This window comes from Pipistrellus kuhlii, unplaced genomic scaffold (genome assembly GCF_014108245.1).
Source record: "Pipistrellus kuhlii isolate mPipKuh1 unplaced genomic scaffold, mPipKuh1.p scaffold_m20_p_5, whole genome shotgun sequence".
Lineage (NCBI taxonomy): Eukaryota > Metazoa > Chordata > Mammalia > Chiroptera > Vespertilionidae > Pipistrellus > Pipistrellus kuhlii.
In genome coordinates, this window is record NW_023425551.1 from 44,181,933 (window position 1) to 44,200,404 (window position 18,472).

Genomic DNA, 18,472 nt, shown 5'->3' on the forward strand with positions numbered 1-18,472 from the left:
CGCCGCCGCCGCCCGCCCGCGGCTCCGGAGCTGGGCCCGCAGCGCCCCGCAGCGGCCGGCAGGGCGCGGTGGGGCCCGGGGAGGTGGGGCCTTGGTCTGCAGCCCGCTGGCAGATGGGGCCGCTCCCCTTTGCCCGGGGCGGAGAGGGCTCGGAGGTTATGGGAGGGAGAAGGGAGTCGGGAGGAGAAACCACCCCTCCTCCACCCGTGGCAAGTGGCTATGTCAGTATCCTCGGGGTCGCTCACTGGAAGCGAACATCAGTGCTGACTGCTCCAGAGGGCAGGGGAGGGGAGAGGAAGCCTGTACTCCCAAAGCTGGATGCAACCATCCTTATGAAACGGGCAAAACCTTTGAGCCTTCCTGACTCCGATATTCACAGCACAGCTGACATACCGCGAACTCCTGTTTTTGTGTTTTTCGGTTACTTTTTCAGTATCTAGATGAGTTCCCGAACACAGTGAACACTCAATAAATTATTGTTGAGCGAATGTATGGATAAAGTGGACCTTCAACCTTTTCAAGAAGCAGGGCGGGTATCTGCTCTCCAAACATAGAACTCTTTGGGACAAGCTTATTTTGAACCTTTTTTCTTTTTTTTTTAATTAAAATATATTTTATTGATCTTTTACAGAGAGGAAGGGAGAGGGATAGAGAGTTAGAAACATCATCCATTAGCTGCCTCCTGCAAACCCCCCATTGGGAATGCGACTGCAACCAAGGTACATGGCCTTGCTGGGACCGAACCTGGGACCCTTCAGTCAGCCAGTCCCCTATCTACTGAAGCAAACCTGCTAGGGCCTGAACCTTTTTTTTCTTATCTTTTCTGAAATAGACCTGGTTTCCAGGGGCGAGGGGGGGAAGGGGGAATGATGATCTCCTTTTTCTTAATTAAAATATTTGTCTCCCTCTCTCCAGGGAGCATTGGGCAGGGAAAATCCATCCAAAAAAACCCCTACCCAAACCAGGGAAGGGAAAGGGCTCCAGAACTTCCCCCACCCCTAATCAGAGCTGCCTTCTTCAGATTTGTTCCCTACTGCAACCCCCCCACGCACACATCTAGAGCTATTAGAACACACTTCCTTCCCCTGCCCATCAGGTCCCCTGAATTTCTCTGTGGACAGGTCACTAGGGAGTTCTAGGTGAAAACCCCCAACGTCAAAGTATGTATGCATGGCCTTTCTACCAGATCATTTATTTGTTATACTTTTCCAAATGCAATGGTTTTCCTAGTTAGTTTCTTCAATAAACTTTCAAAGATCCAAAGAGCTCCATTCCTATGGGAGGCTTTTAGAGCCTCATCATAAAGTCACAGTGAGATGGAGTTTTACGTTACATTTATGAGCAGTCAGAGCCATCGCACATTAATTCCGCTGACAGGAACAGAATGCCCAAGCCAGCCTATAAGATACGTGAACGGCCTTGGGAGCTGACTGGTCTGCCTTTGTTCCCAGACCTTGATGAATGGTTATTCCTGGCAGGGGGACCTCACCAGTGCCAAAGCAAGCAGCGCATAAGGGCTGCTCGGAGATCTGGCTCGCTTATCTCCAAGTGGGCACTCGGTTCCTGGGCAACTAATGAAAGGAGAATCCTGACCCTCCCCCTGTATGAGAAAGGCTCCCAGCCTGCAGTTCTGTTCTCACCGCTCTGCTCAGCTCAGTCACAGTCAGCCTCAAAAGTCCACCCGACCAACCCCTCCTCTGCCTCATGAGAAAGAAATCTACTCTGTCAATAACTTTAACTGCTTTGTGAGAAATAATCTCGAATTGCCAGCAACCTTTCTTTAACGAGTTGACTGTTTTACCTGTCTCTTATGTAGGTAGTTTATCCTTCAGCCCGCCATTCTGGCTTCCAGCCATTCTATTATATTCCCTGAAACTGCCCTTGTTAAGGCTTCCACTCAGGAAATCTTCCACGAGCCCTTCCGTGACCATATTCTCCTCCTCCTCCAGAGGAAACCACCTGAATTTGTGGTAATTATTTTCTTATCTTAAATATATTTAATGTCCCTAAACATGACACATGACGTTGTGTCAGTTTAGCCTGGTTTTGAACTTTTGTAAAGGGAATCATTTTATGTGACTCCTGTGCAACTCTTTTCACTCAGCATTCTCTTTCTAAGATTCAACTATTGAACTTCTCTGATTTATAATTTTTCATGGCAAGAAGGTACCACAATTTATCCGGTCTAATTTCTGACATTGAGTTGGCTTCAAGTTTTTGTTATTGTAGCTATTTGCATTACTAAATATTTATCCTGATGTGCAAGAGTTCTTAGAATATATATGTACAAGTTAAATTATTGGGTGTTGAGATATGTATGTGTCCAAATTTACCTGGAGAGGCTTAATTGTTTTCTAAATTAACTATATCAATTTTCATTGCCATCAGCAGTGTAGGACATTCCCCTGGCTCCACATCTTTGCCAGTGCTTGTTTCGTATGTGTGTGTGTGTGGGGGGAGGGGGGGGCGCGCGTTGGGGGGGGCGTGGGGGGGGCACATGGGGGGGGCAGGGGGAGATAGTAGGTGTAAAATTATTTCTCATTATGGCTGTGATTTATATTTCCCTAATAACCAGTTCGATCAAGAATCTTCAATGTTTCGTAACTATTCCTGTTTTCTCTTTTACCCTGTTTCATGTGTTTTGAGAAATCCTTCCTGACCCTGAGGATATAAAAATATTCTTTAATATTCTTTTCTAAAAGTGTCTACACTTCATCTGAAATTCACTTCTCTTCTCATTTGCAATGCCAGAGCTGTGTTATAATGGGTTTGCATGTCTGTATGAGTCTGTTTAGGTTCCCTGTTCTGTCCCATTTGGCTATCCTTAAGCTATTACCATACTGTCTGAAAATATGTGGTTTTATAGTAAATCTTCTGATCATAAAAGTTCAACCCTTACTTTGTTGTTTTTGTTGTTTCATCTTCATAAGGGTCTCAAGTATTCTTAAGCCTTCTGCTCATCCATAGACATTTAGAATTAGCTAATCAGGTCCCATGAAAAATTTGGGATTTTGGTTTGGAACTGACTGCAGTGGGTCTATGCAGTGAGCTGCATTATTCATCTACAACGTTTTATTCCCTCCCCACCTTTGCCATGCTTTCCTATAGAAGCGTAGATGCCTCTGCCCCATTGGTTTGGGGCTGTGTGACTTGTCTTGCCCATGTTGGAGCAGAAGCTTTAAATATGTTGTGACTTTGTGCTTCTTCCACCTGCCTTGAGCTTTTGCCTTCTGCCATGAGAATATCATGCCCAAACAGTGGCTGCCCCTTCAGCTGGGATCCCAGAATGATCGCAGAATGAGAAGACACATGGAATTAATTATTCAGAGCCCAGTATCCATGGAACATGTATGAGACACATGGTGGGTACGTTTGGAGGTTTCTTTTCAGATTATTCCCTTTTGTTAAGAACTGCCTCTCACTCATGAGAGTAGACCTCTGCAGCCACCCACTGCACCCCCAGCCATAGAGGACTGGACCATTCATTCAGTGTATTTATTGGTATTTGACCACCATCAAGCTACCATATTGCACATAGAATACAGTGTAAATGAAGTGCCCTAGAATTGTGCTTCATGGAGAATGTGACCACTGTGCTAAGCAAGCAAAAGCAGATGGCCCTAGAGTCTAGTGGTGAGTACATTCGTCAATCAAATATTAAATTACAGCTGAGTAATGATCTGAAGGAATAACAGGACATGGTGCTATGTAAAGCATGATTAAAGAAGAAATTAGGCCAGGAATGGAGCACTGGCCCAAACAACTAATCTGATTTTCTTGCCTGGTAATTAAAGATAATAGCTAATACTTCTAGAGTGCTTACCGTTTTTAATTCTTTTACATAGTTTAATGGATTTAATTCTTCCCATAACCACTTTGAGGTATATAGACATGAGGAAATTGAGGCATAGAGAGGTTAGGTAGCTTGGTCCAGATCACAGAGTTAGCAGTGGTCCTAGGTTTTGAACCCAGGAACCCTATTTCATGAGCCTGGGCCCTCTATCACTGGGACAAGGAGGGTGGAGCACTCATCTCGTCATCCAGTGTAAAAAGCACAGAAAGACAGTTTTCATGAAGAGATAAGAATGAAATAACTATTGAGAGAAGCAAAAACAAGTTCCTCTTCATATGAAACCTCCATTATCTCCTGTATTATCCTGAGACACCTTATCAGGTTCTTCTGAATATGGCACTGCAGGGACTGACCAGCAGACTCTCAGTGACAGATGAATGATTCCTCTGACACACGTCTCTGTGAAAGAGAGGCTAAGGGACTGCTTGGCTATAGCAACCAAGCAGCCCCATTCGCCTGCCTCCTTAGGTTTTTACTGTAACAACAGTTTGAACTAAAATTAACTATTAGATACTATCATCAGGGTAAGTATCCTTGAGAAAGCACATGCTTCTACAAGGTTGTGTCTAAACACTAAACAGAGATTTCAATAAAACACCCAGGGGCTTCGACTTGTTTGGAAAAGTCAAGGCAAAGACTGCCACCTTCAGCAAGGTTCCCCCAGAGGCCTCCTACCTTTCAGAGAATCCACCTTACAGACTTTCCAACCAAGTCCTGTGCTTCCCCAGAGGGCATAACTTCTGAACTTTACTACCAGTTATATAAGATTTCATCCATCCATCCATCCGTCCCTCCACCCCTCCATTCTTAAAAGGTATATATTGTGTCAATTAGGATATTTCTATTGCAAAGTTCAGACGACCCTATCTTCAGGGGCTTAAGCAGAGCTTCCCAATTGATTTGCCATCACCACTTGTGTGCCATAAATGGGTTACAGATATGGCCATGTTATCGATTCCCTCAGCCTTGAGAGCAGCTGGGCAGAGTCTAAGGTGTCCAAAGTCCCTGGGCCAGTCACCTCTTGCCAGCAAGCAGCTAGACCGTTTAAGTCAGTGTGGCACACAAGTCATTTCCAGTGTGCACTTTGACTGGACAAGGTGAGGAGGCACTGGCTTAAGGAATGGACTTCGAATTTTCTCATGAAATAGAAAGTTTGGTAGTAGGCATTTCCAGGTTTGAGTACAGCAATTCAACAAGGTTATCCAGGCTTTTTCTCTCTGTATTCTGCTATTCACATGACAGGCTTGGTCTTAGGCCTGTTACCTCATGGACTTTTTTTTTTTTACCTCAGATACCAGGTGCTTACACAACTGTTCAAAGTGGAAGAAGGCTGGTGTCAGGGGCTCTTCTGATTCATTGTCCTCTTTTATCAGGAAGCAAATTCTTTCCTAGAAGTTCTCCAAGAGGATCCCTTCTTATTTCTTACTGACCAGACATAAAGGAATCTCAAAGTTTGAGTATCTGACTTTTCCCATCTCTACTTTGAGAAGCAGGCCAGGAGAAGGGTTTGGATTGGCTGGCAGATAACTGATTGACAGTGCCTGCCACTTTTGTGGTAACATTTAGTGAGCGATACATATAAATGAGTTCGAGAGAGAGAGAGAGAGAGAGAGAGAGAGAGACATTAATGATGAGAGAGAATCATTGATGGGCTGCTTCCTGCATCCCCCCACTGAAAATCTAGCCTGCATGAGCCCTGGACCAGAATTGAACCTGGGACCCTTCAGTCCCCAGGTGATGCTCTATCCAGTAAGCCAAACCAGCTAGGGCCTATTGGATTTTTAATAAGGTAATTTGTTTTAAAGAATCTGCTTTCTTGCATCATTAAGTGAATAAGTTTGTATAACTCTCCCAGCCAAAGTAGGGGTTTCCAAGTCCAAGTTGACCTATAGACATGTGGAACTTTTAATGTCTCTGTTCATCTGACTTTATTATCAAGAGCTTTCTGCTTTCATTTATATCACCATTTATCAGAAGCTTGTCCTTTAAAGTCCATATAAATAAAAAGTTAATTTGCTATAGAAGTCCATATTGCTACATATGTAGCAAAAAGTTTGGGACTTTTCTTGGATAATTGCAAATGTCATCTTTTTAAAAAAATGTCATCTTTAGTTTATTCATGGCTTGCCATTGAAAAAATTCATCATGTGGCAACTAGAATGTTAGAAATCAAGGACCTAGATTCACCTCCCACCCACAATCCTGTTCCTACCTGGGTCTTGCTATTTCAATAAATGGCATTACCATACATCTAGGTGCTCAAACCAAATGCCTGGGAGAAGTCCTCTCCCTAACCATCCATGTTAAATAAGCTATCTATTCTACTGCCAAAATGTATACCCAATCTACCCACTTTTCTCAATTTCCATTCTCTTCACTCATTTCTCTTTTGGACTATGACAGTGACCTCCTAACTGTTTTTTTCTGTGTCTACCTTAAGTATACAGTCCATTTTTCTCACATGGGCCAGAGTATGTGCATCAGTTACCCATTGCTATGTAAAAGAAATCCAAACACAACAAAACACCACAAATCTTAATGGCTTAAAAAAACAAACAAACAAACAAAAAACCACAGACATTTTATTACCCATGATCCTGTGGTTGGCTGAGCAGGGATCGGCTGGAACAGCAAGTGTGTTCCATGTGGTGTGGGCTGCACTTGCCTCAGGTGACTGCAATGTGAGCTGGAGAATCCAAGACGGTGTCACTCACAAGTCTGACCCCTCAGCTGGGATGACTCAGATGCTGGGATCTTTTTACTCTTGTGCTCAGCATCCCTCGGGGCTTCCATATCTCTGGGGCCTGTCCAGCGGGCTAGCCCAGACTTCTCCCCATGGTGGCTCAAGGCTCCAAGAGAGTAAAAAAGAAAGTAGCAAGGCCCAATCTCAGAAGTTGTGCAATGTCACTATCACTTCTGCCACATTCTCTAGGTTAAAGAAGTCGCGGGGCCTGCCCACATTCAAGAGCAGGGAGAATAGGTTGGAGAAGTGGCAAAGTCACATTTGCAAAAGGGCATGTGGGATGGCATGGATGGTTGTGGCCATCTTTGGAAACCATCCACCAGAATAATGTTTTTGGAAAAGTAGACCATATATTTCAGCTCCCTTCTTAAAACTCGCCAAGCCTTCCAGGAGCACTTAGCATAAAATCCAAAATGCTCATCCTGACTGCAAAGACTACCTGTCTCTTGTGCCTCCAGCCTCCCCTGCTCATCACATGGGCCTTCTTGTTTCTCCCACAGCAAGCCCCTTCCCTTCTCCTGGGCTTTTCCAACTGCCATCATCTCTGTCCTGACTTCACGGTGTGCTCACCTTCTTATGGTCAACTCAAGTGCCACCTCTGAAAGAGGCCTTCTCTGCTACCCCACCTACACCAGGCTCCTCTCACCCCAGTGAGGCTTTCACCTCCCTGTTTATTTCCCTTAAAGCACAGCCCTGAAAATCTGATTGTCTTCATGGCAAAAAATAAAATAAAATAAAATAAAAATGTTTGTTGACTGTTAAAGAAATGAAGTTATTGCCCTAACCGGTCAGTGAATAGAGCATCGGCCTGCGGACCGAAGGGTCCCAGGTTCCATTCCAGTCAAGGGCATGTACCTCGGTTGTGGGCACATGCCCAGTCGGGGGTGTACAGGAGGCTAACGCTCTATGCTTCTCCCTTCCTCTATGAAAAAAAAAAAAAAAATATATATATATATATATATATATATATATATATATTTTTTTTTTTTTAAAGAAATGAAGTTATCAAAAATAAGTCTCTAAAATAGCAACAACCATGTTTGCACATTTAAAAGCAGAGAGCTTTCCTCTCTAGGGGGAACCAAGAGACTGTAGATCAGGGGAGGGAGAGGACTTAATTAAAAAAAAAAAAAAAAATATATATATATATATATATATATATATATATATATATTATTGATTTTTCTTACAGAGAGGAAGGAAGAGGGATAGAGCGATAGAAACACCAGTGAGAGAGAAACATCGGTCAGCTACCTTCTACACATCCCCGACTGGGGATGTGCCTGCAACCAAGGTACATGCCCTTGACTGGAATCAAACCATTGAGGGCAGAATCTAACATTTTATTGGATATCCTTTTATGCTGTTTGACTATTTTACCTTAGGCATGTTTTTAAAATGTCACAACTTCCTTTTAATAAAATTTCTTTAAGGATGGACTGCCTCAGAAGGAATGATTTAATGTCTTGTAATGATTTATTTCATCAGGTCATCAATTGTCTTGGGACAACCAGAGGCTGTGAGCTTTCTATTGAGAAATTTGGTTGGCTTCCCTGGATCAGCAGGTGTCCAGCAAGATTCTGTACAAAGCTCTTTCCTTTGCTTGCTTCAAGAAAAAAAAATAATAGCTATAAATACATATTTAAAAAGAGAACCTGAAAGGCTTTCCACATGTGAATCCCAGGAATCAGGCACAATGCCCTCAGATGTCTCAAAACACTAAGATGCGGGATGCTGGCTGTATTTAATTGCCTGCCCTGCTCAGGACTGCAATTATTCTGACTAAATTGTATAGTTTTCTTTTAAAACCCTCTCATGTTCTTTATCACAAGACATCTAATTGGCAACAGCAAAATAATTCACTAAAGGGCACAAACTTTCCACCTTTAAAATTCAAAATTTAAAGCAAAAATACACTTACTAGTCTTATACTTCAGCTCAGCATATAGTGCAAGACAGTCACATAACCCAGAAAGGATACTAAATCCCTTGCTATTTGTGTTCCTCATAAAAGAAATGATATCAATCACTGACTGTTTATGCAACCTTTCAGTGCATCAGACAATGCCCAACCAACTGAGCCTCACTGGCCAGGGCAGTCCTCCCATGCTTGAGCCCACTCTTTCTAAGAGATTGGAAATAAGCTCTTCACTCCCTCCCCCCATTTCCAGTTCAATGGCTATAAGGTAACTGACGTTAGCCTTGGGAATAATGCCTAATGTCTGACTGAATTCCAAAGTAGTTTCATCATCCACTCTTATATGTTACCTTGTGCAAATTATTTAACTTGTTTTCTTCTGTAAAGTAAGGACTATAATATCACTTAATGGGATATTTTGAAATTTATAGTATTTTGGAACAGGACCTTATTCATGGGAAATCTTAGTACACATTAAGTTTGTTAAGTTATAATGGGCACCCTGGCTGGTGCCACTAAGTGGTTAGAGCATAGCCTGCACACTGAAGGGTCGTGGGTTCGATTCGTGGTCAAGGGTACGTACCTGGGTTTCTGGTTTGATTCCTGGCCCCAGGATGCATTTGGGAGGCAATCACTAGAAGTCTCTCTTTCAAATCGATGATTCTCTACCCTCTCCCTTTTCCACGCTCCTTGAAAAATCAATGAAAAAATAACCACAGGTGAGGATAAAACATTAACAACAACAAAAATTATAATGGGCAATAGACAAAGCTCATCTTTCATGATATCACGAAATATTTCTAAAAGTTAAGTTTTTTAGAAGAAGGAGTTGGTAAAAATAAAGTAAGCATTTAATAGTCATATTGTACGATAATTCCTTCAAGTCTTCAGGACATACTGAAGGGATGAAGGCTTAAGAGACATCATCTCTTGCAAGGCTGCTCATTGGTTGTACTCTAGTAGCTCACAATTCGTATTTATCTCACTGAGGCATTTCCCAGGGTTTAGAATAAGTGGAAAATTTGGCTTATGTATCTTCCTAAAGTTTCTCTTAAAAACAAACCAGATCTGGCCCTGGCCAGAGTGGCTCAGTTGGTTGGGCATTGCCCCGTGCACCTAAAGGTTGCTGGGTCGATTCCCAGTCAAGGTACATGCCTGGGTTGTGAGTTTGATCCCTAATTGGGGTGTATGCCAGAAGCAGCCAATCAATGCTTCTCTCTCTCTCTCTCTCTTTTTTTTCTCTATCTCCCTCCCTCTCTCTTATTCTCAAAATCAATTAACATCCAGCTCTGTGTAGAAAGCTGGCCATGTACTATCTTTCATTCATTCCATAAATACTTATTAAATACCTATTATGTATGTGTATATCACCCTGCCATGGTCACATACAACAGCAAAGACCATGAGTAGCCCATAGATAAATCCTCACTTTTTTTAAAATTGATTTTTAGAGAGAGAGGAAGGGATAGAGAAAGAGACATCAATCAATTACCTCCTGCAGGCCCCCTACTGGGGTGGGCATATGCCCTGACTGGAAATGGACTGAGCCCACAGCAGCAAACTGAGTATGTGCCAAACTGAGTATGTGTCAAACTGAGTATGACCAGCAACCTTTTAGTGCCTGGGACAATGCCCAACCAATTGAGCCACACTGGCCCAGGCAATCCTCACATTCTTGAGCCCACTCTCCTCAAGAGACATCACAGACATTGCCAAAGTACAGGCCAGAGGGTGGCCAATGCCATAACCAATTTACTGAGCAGATTCTATACTGTTTCCAAAAGGTTTTCCATTTGTAGTAGTTTTCTATTTTTATTTAAATTCTGAAAGACTCCACATACATGACTTCTTAAATTTAAGAACTTTTATTTCTAAGATATTTTAAAACATATCCCTAATTTGAAAACTGACAGTATTGAAATAACAGCAAAAGAAAAGTACAATAATAGATCCTTCCTGTTCCGTTTGCTCCAACTTTATCAATATCATACATTTCTGAAACGACAGTGAATAAGAAACTCTGAAACTTGTCTGTGACTCTTTTATATACCTTGAGGTGGAACATTGTTGAAGATTTGGATTTTATTACTTTTTTTGTGGGTTTGTTCCCTTATTTTCTCAAGAATGGTCCAATTCTCAGATATCTTAGGGTGTGCTCCAATCTGTTGTTGATATTTCCCTCTAAGTTCTCCCTTCTTGGCAAAGGCAGAGGATCATCAGCTATCTCTGTTCTTCCTGGGACTCAAGCACAGTGGGGCTTTTGGCTTAGAAATTGTCCTATCCTGAACCCCTGGGGTCCTGGGGCCCACACACTTGGCAACCAGCCAGGGATGCCTTCATGATCTGGGCTGACCGTGGACTGGCTTGCAGGGCCCCGTAAGTAGTCCTCGGTAGTTTAAATCAGGCCAGCTCAAAGGCCTTGCGCTAGGCTGGTGTGCTTGTTCTGGGATAGCTGAAAGTCTTAAAACCCACTCTGAGAGAGCCCTTCCTCCTGGGGCCTTCCTTTAACGGAATGAATGAAAACGGACTAGGAAAGTGACCCCTGGAGTAACTTCCTCTTATGAGCAAGTAGAGCCTGCTTATACTGGTTGGTTACATTGTTTGCCCCCACTCTACCTGCCCAACCCTTTGACTCTCTCTCTCTCTCTTTTAAAAAAAATATTTTATTGATTTTAGAGAGAGGAAGGGAGAGTGATAGAGAGATAGAAACATCGAATTGGCTGCCTTCTGCACAACCCTCATTGGGGACTGAGCCCACAGCAGCAAACTGAGTATGTGCCAAACTGAGTATGTGCCAAACTGAGTATGTGCCAAACTGAATATGTGTCAAACTGAGTATGCCCAGCAACTAGACCATGTGCCCTGTCAGGGAATCGAACCGTGACCTCCTGGTTCATCGGCCAATGCTCACCCGCTGAGCCATGCCAGCCAGGCCCTTGGGCCCTCTTTCTGCCCTCCCTCGCCAATCTCTGTCCTTCCAGTTGGGTTTCGCCTGTGGGAGGCACTTCCAGGAGAATGGAGGGTGGGAGCGGAGAGAGGCTGGAGTATTTCTTCCCACTGCTTCTCTTCTATGTGAGATGGCTCTGGTATTGGCAGCCTCCTCATCAGCTGCAGCTCCCATTTTGTGTCCCTTCTCCAGGACTCTAGTGCCCTTCCTTCCTCCTACTAATTTAAGGCATGATTATCTCTTCCCACTGTAGCTAAGCTCTGGCTGATTCCCTAAACTCTGTCCACATCCCTGTAAATGGTCCCTTCACAGAAAGCTTTTTAAGTTGAAATCTTTGCATGTGCCATCTATTTTTCTCCTGGGGAGGATCTTGGTCACTCCAGTCATACCAACTTATACTACTCCACCTGGAAAATCTGAAAACCTTTCCAATTAAAAGCAGCCGCCTCCTAGAAGGTGTTTGCATCCATCTTTAATACTCACAGCCAATACAAAATCCAGAGCATGAGTCATAATTTGCTAGGCTGCGGGCTCTTTCATGGCAGGGACATTGTTCTGAGCATTAAGGGATCTTACACCCCCCCCCCCCCCAAACACACAGTAGGTGCTCAATAAATGTTCCCTTCAGCACCCTTGGACTCCAAGGGCCTCGGCCTCAGATCCCTTCTTCCTCTTCTCTTCCTCCACACCACCTGCTGAGCTGCTGGCACCTGTAGGATCTGAATCACCATGCCAGCCAGCTGGATTTATTTCTTATTGTTCCTGACAGAGGAAGCTCATTCACGTGATTTTTTTTTTTTTTTTTTTTTTTTTTTTTTGTGGTATCCAGAAAGGGTGGGTGCACTATGTCCTGTGATGAAAAGCTTGTGGAGGAATGCAGGCTTCAGTTTCACCCCCACAGTGTTGCTATTCTAATCTATGAGAATTGTCTCCCCCCCTACCCCCACGCAGACACCGCCTCCCCACCCCTCACAAAAGCCTTGAGACATTTAATAGGAGATTTTAGTGTATGCAATGAGACAGGAGGAGATGAACATGAGTAGCCCCTGAGTGTGTTATACCCGAGCCTTTCCCAAACGCAGAGGAATTATTCAGCCTAGGCAGCCAAGAGGTATGTTATTTTGTTCAGAAACGTTTACATCTGGGGAGGCCTGATTTTTTAATATTCTTGCTGGGAAGTACTTTGAACCATGAAGACACACCGAAAAGGCAATTGCGTCGGAGACTGTGCCTCTGTGATGCATTTCTCCGAGTTTTCTCCTTGGGGCGCTTCAGCATCCACAGGGTGTCCCAGGAACGATGCTGTGGGTGGGAACCCAGGCACAGCAGTGCCAGGGGGCACTTGGGACTCCCGGGAGCCCTCCCCAAGGATCAGAAGCTGGCCATGGCTGCCCAAAGCAGGGAGTGTGTGTCAGAGGTGGGTAGAGGGGAGATTCTCGGGGTGTGCAGGCCCCCAGCTCGCTCGCCGGTGCGGGGACCACGTGCAGAAGCAGCGCGTGGGGGGGCTCTGGCGCGCAGCCGTGGTGGGTGCCTGCACCCGGGCCCGGGAGCACCCCCGCTTGTGTCCGTGTGCGCTTCTAGGGGGGCGGGGGTCCGGCGCCGTCTTGCTCCTTCCTCCCCCTTCCCCGCCCCCGGAGTGTGTGTGTGTGTGTGTGTGTGTGTGTGTGTGTGTGTGGAGTGTGAGTGTGTCCTCAGCCCCGCGCCTGCCCAGCGGTGCCTGCGCCCAGGAGGACGCGCGCGCACCCGTGCGGGGCGTGTGTGCATGTGTGTGAGAGAGAGAGAGAGAGTGTGTGTGTGTGTATGTGTGTGTGTGAGACAGTGTGTGTCAGGTGACTCGGGTCACGCAGTCTCTCTCCCTCCTCGGGGAGGAACTGCCGCGCTCCGGCTGAGTCCTCCGCCGGCCGGCGGGAGGGGCTGCGAGGGGGCTCGGCGCGCAGAGCCGGACCCGGACCCGGACCCGAGGCCGCCCGCCCGCAGGGGGGACTGAGCCCCCGCCCCCGCCCCCGCCGGCTCCCGCCACGCTCGCTCCAGACAAAACCCCCATTCAGATCGGCTGCGATCGGCCCGGAGGAGGCTGAGCCCCCGGCCCGGAGCTCGCCGCCCACGGCCCCGCACGGTGGGCCCGATGAGCCAGGTGCTGGGGAAGCCGCAGCTGGAAGACGGGGACGACGACGAGGAGGATGAGCTGGTGGGGCTGGCGGACTACGGGGACGGGCCCGACTCCTCGGATGCCGACCCGGACAGCGGGGCGGAGGAGGGAGGTGAGCGCGGGGTCCCCGGAGCCCGCACCCCGTCCCGCCGCTGTCCGCCCGCCCCCGCCGGGCCGAGCGCGCGGGCCGCGGGCTGGGAGGGGATCCAGCCGAGCGGAGTGGCCGGGTGGGGGTGGGGAGGGCGCCCGAGCGACTGCCAGCTGCAAAATGGGGGAGCCCGGGTGCAGGCGGCGATGGGGGCACCGGGATCCGCGGGGAGAGCAGAGAGAGGGAGAGGCTGGGTTGGGGACGCGCGCTCGCCCGCCCGCTGCAGGGCGGGTGCCTCCCCCTCCTCTGCTCCGAGCTCTGAGCGGGATCTGGGGGTGGGGAGGGGAGGGGACCGCGGGCTCGCCCTGGGACCTCTCCCTGAATGCTGCTGCTGTCGGAGCTGAGGTCAGATGTCGCGGCTAAAAAAGGCAGCCGCCGGCGGCAACGTGACTGGCAGGGTCGTCGGCAGCTGCGGGTGTCAGTCTCTCTTGCCCCGTGTCGTCGCGGGAGGGGTCCCGGGGCCGCCCGGGTCTGCGGCTCAGGGGCACCCGGGGAGATGCACCCAGGTGATGTGCGAGTGGCCGAGGGTTTCCCGGGACCCAGGCAAACACGGTTGTTAGGACACCTTATCTGCTGCGCTCAGTGTCACCATCTGGGCATGACTGCCTGTGCTGGAGAGAGCGCGTGGTGGGGAGATACACGCCACTCAGAGGTAAACTGTTTACTGTTGATGAAGCGGATTTAGCAATTATTCAGCGTGTGTGTGCGTGCGTGTGTGTGTGCGCGCGTGTGTGTGTTGGGGGGGCGGGGGTGTCCTGTATTTAATTCTTAAGGCCTAAGGAAGCTGAGAGTTTTTTAGGTTTCCAGAAAGGTTCACCTCCCCCCCCCCCTTTTTTTTTCCTCCAAAGCAAGGGAAAAGTTCTTTATTGTAAGGTCACTTGAAAAGGTCAATAGAAGGAGGCTGGTAAACACAACATCAAGGTGAAGCTGTGTGCATCCAAAGAAGGAACTAATTTTAAACGTTTGCACTTTGAAGAGGTCGTGGGTGGTGAAAGTACCCCTGAGACTGTTGATTTTGAAGAACTTTTACTGACATTCATTGAACTTATTTTAAATTCCCGGTCCGAAGCCTTGGCCTGGAGAACAGTTTCATTGTTTTGTTTGTGGTAAGTGCTGCTGCAGTCAGTGAATCAGAAAGGGAAGAAAGCGAACTAAACCTTGAGCCTGATAGAGGAGAGAAGCGTTCCAAGCCACGCTTGTTCATCGCGGTCCGTCTCCTGGGAGGATTGGTGCTAACTCCCCATTTGCCTTAACTGGCGTGGGCACCTGTGCGCCTCTCTCTTCTGCTCTCTCCCTAAGTGGTCCCACAGCTGAGCACGTGGTTACACTTTTGTAGAGGAAGGCGTTCCACCCTTTTGTTGGAGTCCCTGGGGCTACCTTGGGTAATTAAATTGTTCTGTCACTTCATTGTTATTCAAACGGCATGTGTTGGCTCCTCCTAGTTTCTTGGGAGACCGGAGGGATTCGGAATGTGGCTGTGTTTGCAAGGTATTTGAAATGGGGGACACGCAATAGGGTGTATTTGTGAGACTCTAAAAAAAAATAAAAATGAGAAAGAGTCTGTATGGGGGAGAACTGCCCTGTAAATGTGATATTGTCCTGGGGCCAGAGGACCTGTCCATTCTGCAGTCCTTGAAGGCAACATTTTATTTTTATTTTTTTGTATTAGTTTTAGGTGATCTGATATTTAAGAAAAACTTTTATTATTATTATTTAAAATATATTTTATTGATTTTTCACAGAGAGGAAGAGAGAGGGATAGATAGACACATCGATGAGAGAGAATCATCGATCAGCTGCCTCTTGCACACCCCCCACTGGGGATGCGCCCGCAACCAAGGTACATGCCCTTGACCGGAATCGAACCCGGGACCTTTCAGTCCAAAGGCCGACGCTCTATCCACTGAGCCAAACCAGTCCCAGCTGAAGGTAGCATTTTAAAAACCGACTCGGGGACTTAAAATGGAAGTGAAAGGAAAGCTTTGCCTCAGGGGTGGGCTTCCCCAGGGCCTGGACTCCCCACTGCACCTAATCTGAAGGCAGACCCTCCCAGAAGTGATCCTTTTGATGAACTCACTGAGAAAATCCTCTCTTGTGAGTTCCTTGCCCCACCTGGAATGTTGCTATAAAATAAAAGCGTTGAGTATATGTATGTGATAGGAGGACCCCAAAATGAAAATTTGCTCCCTCAGACATGACTGAAGCCAGGCCTTTCTCCACGTGGGCCTGCTGTGGAAAGGGCGTCTGCTCTCAGAAGACTCCCTCTGTTATGTCAGGCTCCTGTTCTTTTCATGTGCTCCTGGTTTTGATTGGGAGCTGTAGGCCTGAATCTCTGTCAGAACATCGGCTGTCTAGAGCAGCAGATAGGCTCTTTGGTCAGCAATTCTAGGAAAGACTGTCCCTGACAACAGTCGTGCCCGCTGATACGGTCCCTGGGAGTTGGGGTGAGGGAAGAGGTCAGGAGTTGTGACTTCCATTCCTGGGATCTTAAGGTGCCACCAGAGGGTCATCTCGATTTCTAAGGTGCCCTGGACACATGTTGCATGGTAACCCTGTGTTGTACACTTACCTGCTTTCAAACTTAGAAAAGGGGTGGGTGGAGAGGGACTCACTCTGAGAACATTTGGATGTGGTGCAGTTTGAACAATGAGCAAAGCATGTCTCTAGTGAATGCCCCTCCCCCTTCACTTTCTCAGAGCTGAGCTCAGAGGAAACCTGGGGCTTTTTCCATGATTTCAGAAGTCTACCCTGGTGGGTGAGATGCTGGTCCAGGTAGCTTCGCTGTGCAAAAGAAAGGGGGTTGAAGGTGGGTAGCGTGATTTTCATTTCCCATAGTCTTCCAAAGAACCTCTCATTGTATTTTTGAACCGAGTGCCTTGTCGTGTTACCCACATTGTGCTAAGTTTGAAAATGTAGTGCAGCTAAGGTGAGACTTAAATTGCACTTCCCTGGCTTGCACTCCAGACTTTATTCATGAATACCGGGAGTGTTCTCCGGTACTTTAGTTCTCTTGAGGACATATTTGGGCACCTCTCAACGACCTTTTCGGGGCATTTAATCAGAGAGAGGTGAATCTGTCTCACCTTCAACTTCCATGCTCCAGATAAAACTGTCCTGCAATAAATAATTAAGCCATTGGAAACGATTGCATCAAAAGTAATGATTGTTTTTTGACGCATGGACTTTAAATCTTTAGGGAACTGCTGTGCTTTAAAAACTGTAATAATAAGGAAAGCAATGAAAAGACCATATGTAATAAAAAGGTGAAATTGTTTTTTCCCTAAAGTCCCAATATTTAAAGGAAACCTGGCTAAGACAGTTGCTCACCCACAGGCCAGCTGAGTGCAAACTTGTTTCCATGGTAGCCTGTGTACTCTCTTAGGGTCTGAGAAAGTGACAGTGTAGGTAGTTACTGGAGGTGTGCGCACACACACACGCGCACACACACACACACATATCCAAGGTCAGCAGGTGGTATTTCCTTAATGAAGTAAATGCTGTGACTCCAGCAGTTCATATCTATTAATCATTAGTGTCAGGTTTTTCCCACTTAAAATGATTTAAAAATTATTTAGTGAATTCATCTTCTCGCAGTTTCTTGAGAGTAAGCAGAGATCATTGTTCTTCCGATATGCCAGAGATACCAGGGGACTTTAGGGCAGCCACAACATGGTGTAGAACTGAGCGAGGTTTAGGAGAGAGTCAAGTTCGTGAAAATGTAAATCCCTTTCCTTGTAGCTGTGCCTTGTCCAAAAAGAGCTAGGGTAACTATAGCCTTGTACGTAGCTAATCTCTTGGGTTTTCTCTGGCCCTGAAAACATGAAGATATGTAATAGTTGGAATACATGTAAATACAGAATAGTTTTAAATGGTATGACCAAGACCACCTTTAGGCACAGTGTTTGTTTGAATGTATATAGTTAGAAAGTATGCACACATTATACACTGAGTGGCCAGATTATTGTGATCTCTGAATGCATATTAATCTGGCCACTCAGTGTATATCCTAAACAATAAAAGGCTAATATCCAAATTGTCCCCTCGACCAGGAGTTCCACCAGCAGGCAGGCTGGCCAATCACCCATATGCTCTCCCCCTGGCCAGGCTGGCCGGACCCCACCCATGCAGAAATTCATGCACCGGGCCTCTAGATCATAATCATCTGAGCACTCAGTGTATATGTTGTTGTTAATCCTCACAGGAGGATATTTTTTCCATTGATTTTTAGAGAGAGTGGAAGGGAGGAGGAGGAGGAAGAGAGAGAGAAAGAGAAAAGTTCATGTGAAAGAGACACATCGATTGACTGCCTCTTGCACATGCCGCACTGGTGCCAAGGACCGAACCTAAAGCCGAGGTTTGTGCCCTTGGCCAGGGATTGAAGCTGGGGCCCTTCGGTGTTCCGGTAGATTCTCTACCCATGAGCAACACCGGCCAGGGCAGAGAGCATAGTTTTATATCAGATGTTTTGTAAACAGTGATTCAGTGTATCATAGAATCTTGATTCTCTACTCATCAATCAGAGACTCCCATTTTAATATTAGAACAGGCATAGTCTAATAGAAATAAGAGGCAGAAACATCAAGTTCTGGATAAGGTGTGTGGCTCTGAATTTTCAGCCCCTTGGTTACTGTGTCTCTCTCAGAGTTCACTGTTTGCTTTATTTATTTGTCTCCCATACCCATAGCTCTTGGTGACACCTTTCACTTCCTACCAC

The 18,472-nt window shown here is 46.4% G+C and overlaps 1 protein-coding gene across 2 annotated transcripts in view; it reads left to right on the forward strand.

Annotated features, from left to right (window-relative positions):
- Nucleotides 1–13,299: 13,299 nt before the first annotated feature.
- Nucleotides 13,300–18,472, forward strand: part of RRAGD (Ras related GTP binding D) — a 34,422-nt gene continuing 29,249 nt past the window's right edge. The window contains exon 1 of one of the 2 annotated variants that reach the window (XM_036415237.2): nt 13,300–13,722. In XM_036415237.2, the coding sequence (XP_036271130.1) occupies nt 13,587–13,722 (136 nt within the window). In that variant the 5' untranslated portion in view covers nt 13,300–13,586. Of the gene's footprint in view, nt 13,723–14,580; nt 14,865–18,472 lie in introns of those variants that run through there. The other variant, XM_036415238.2, reaches the window with a different exon arrangement.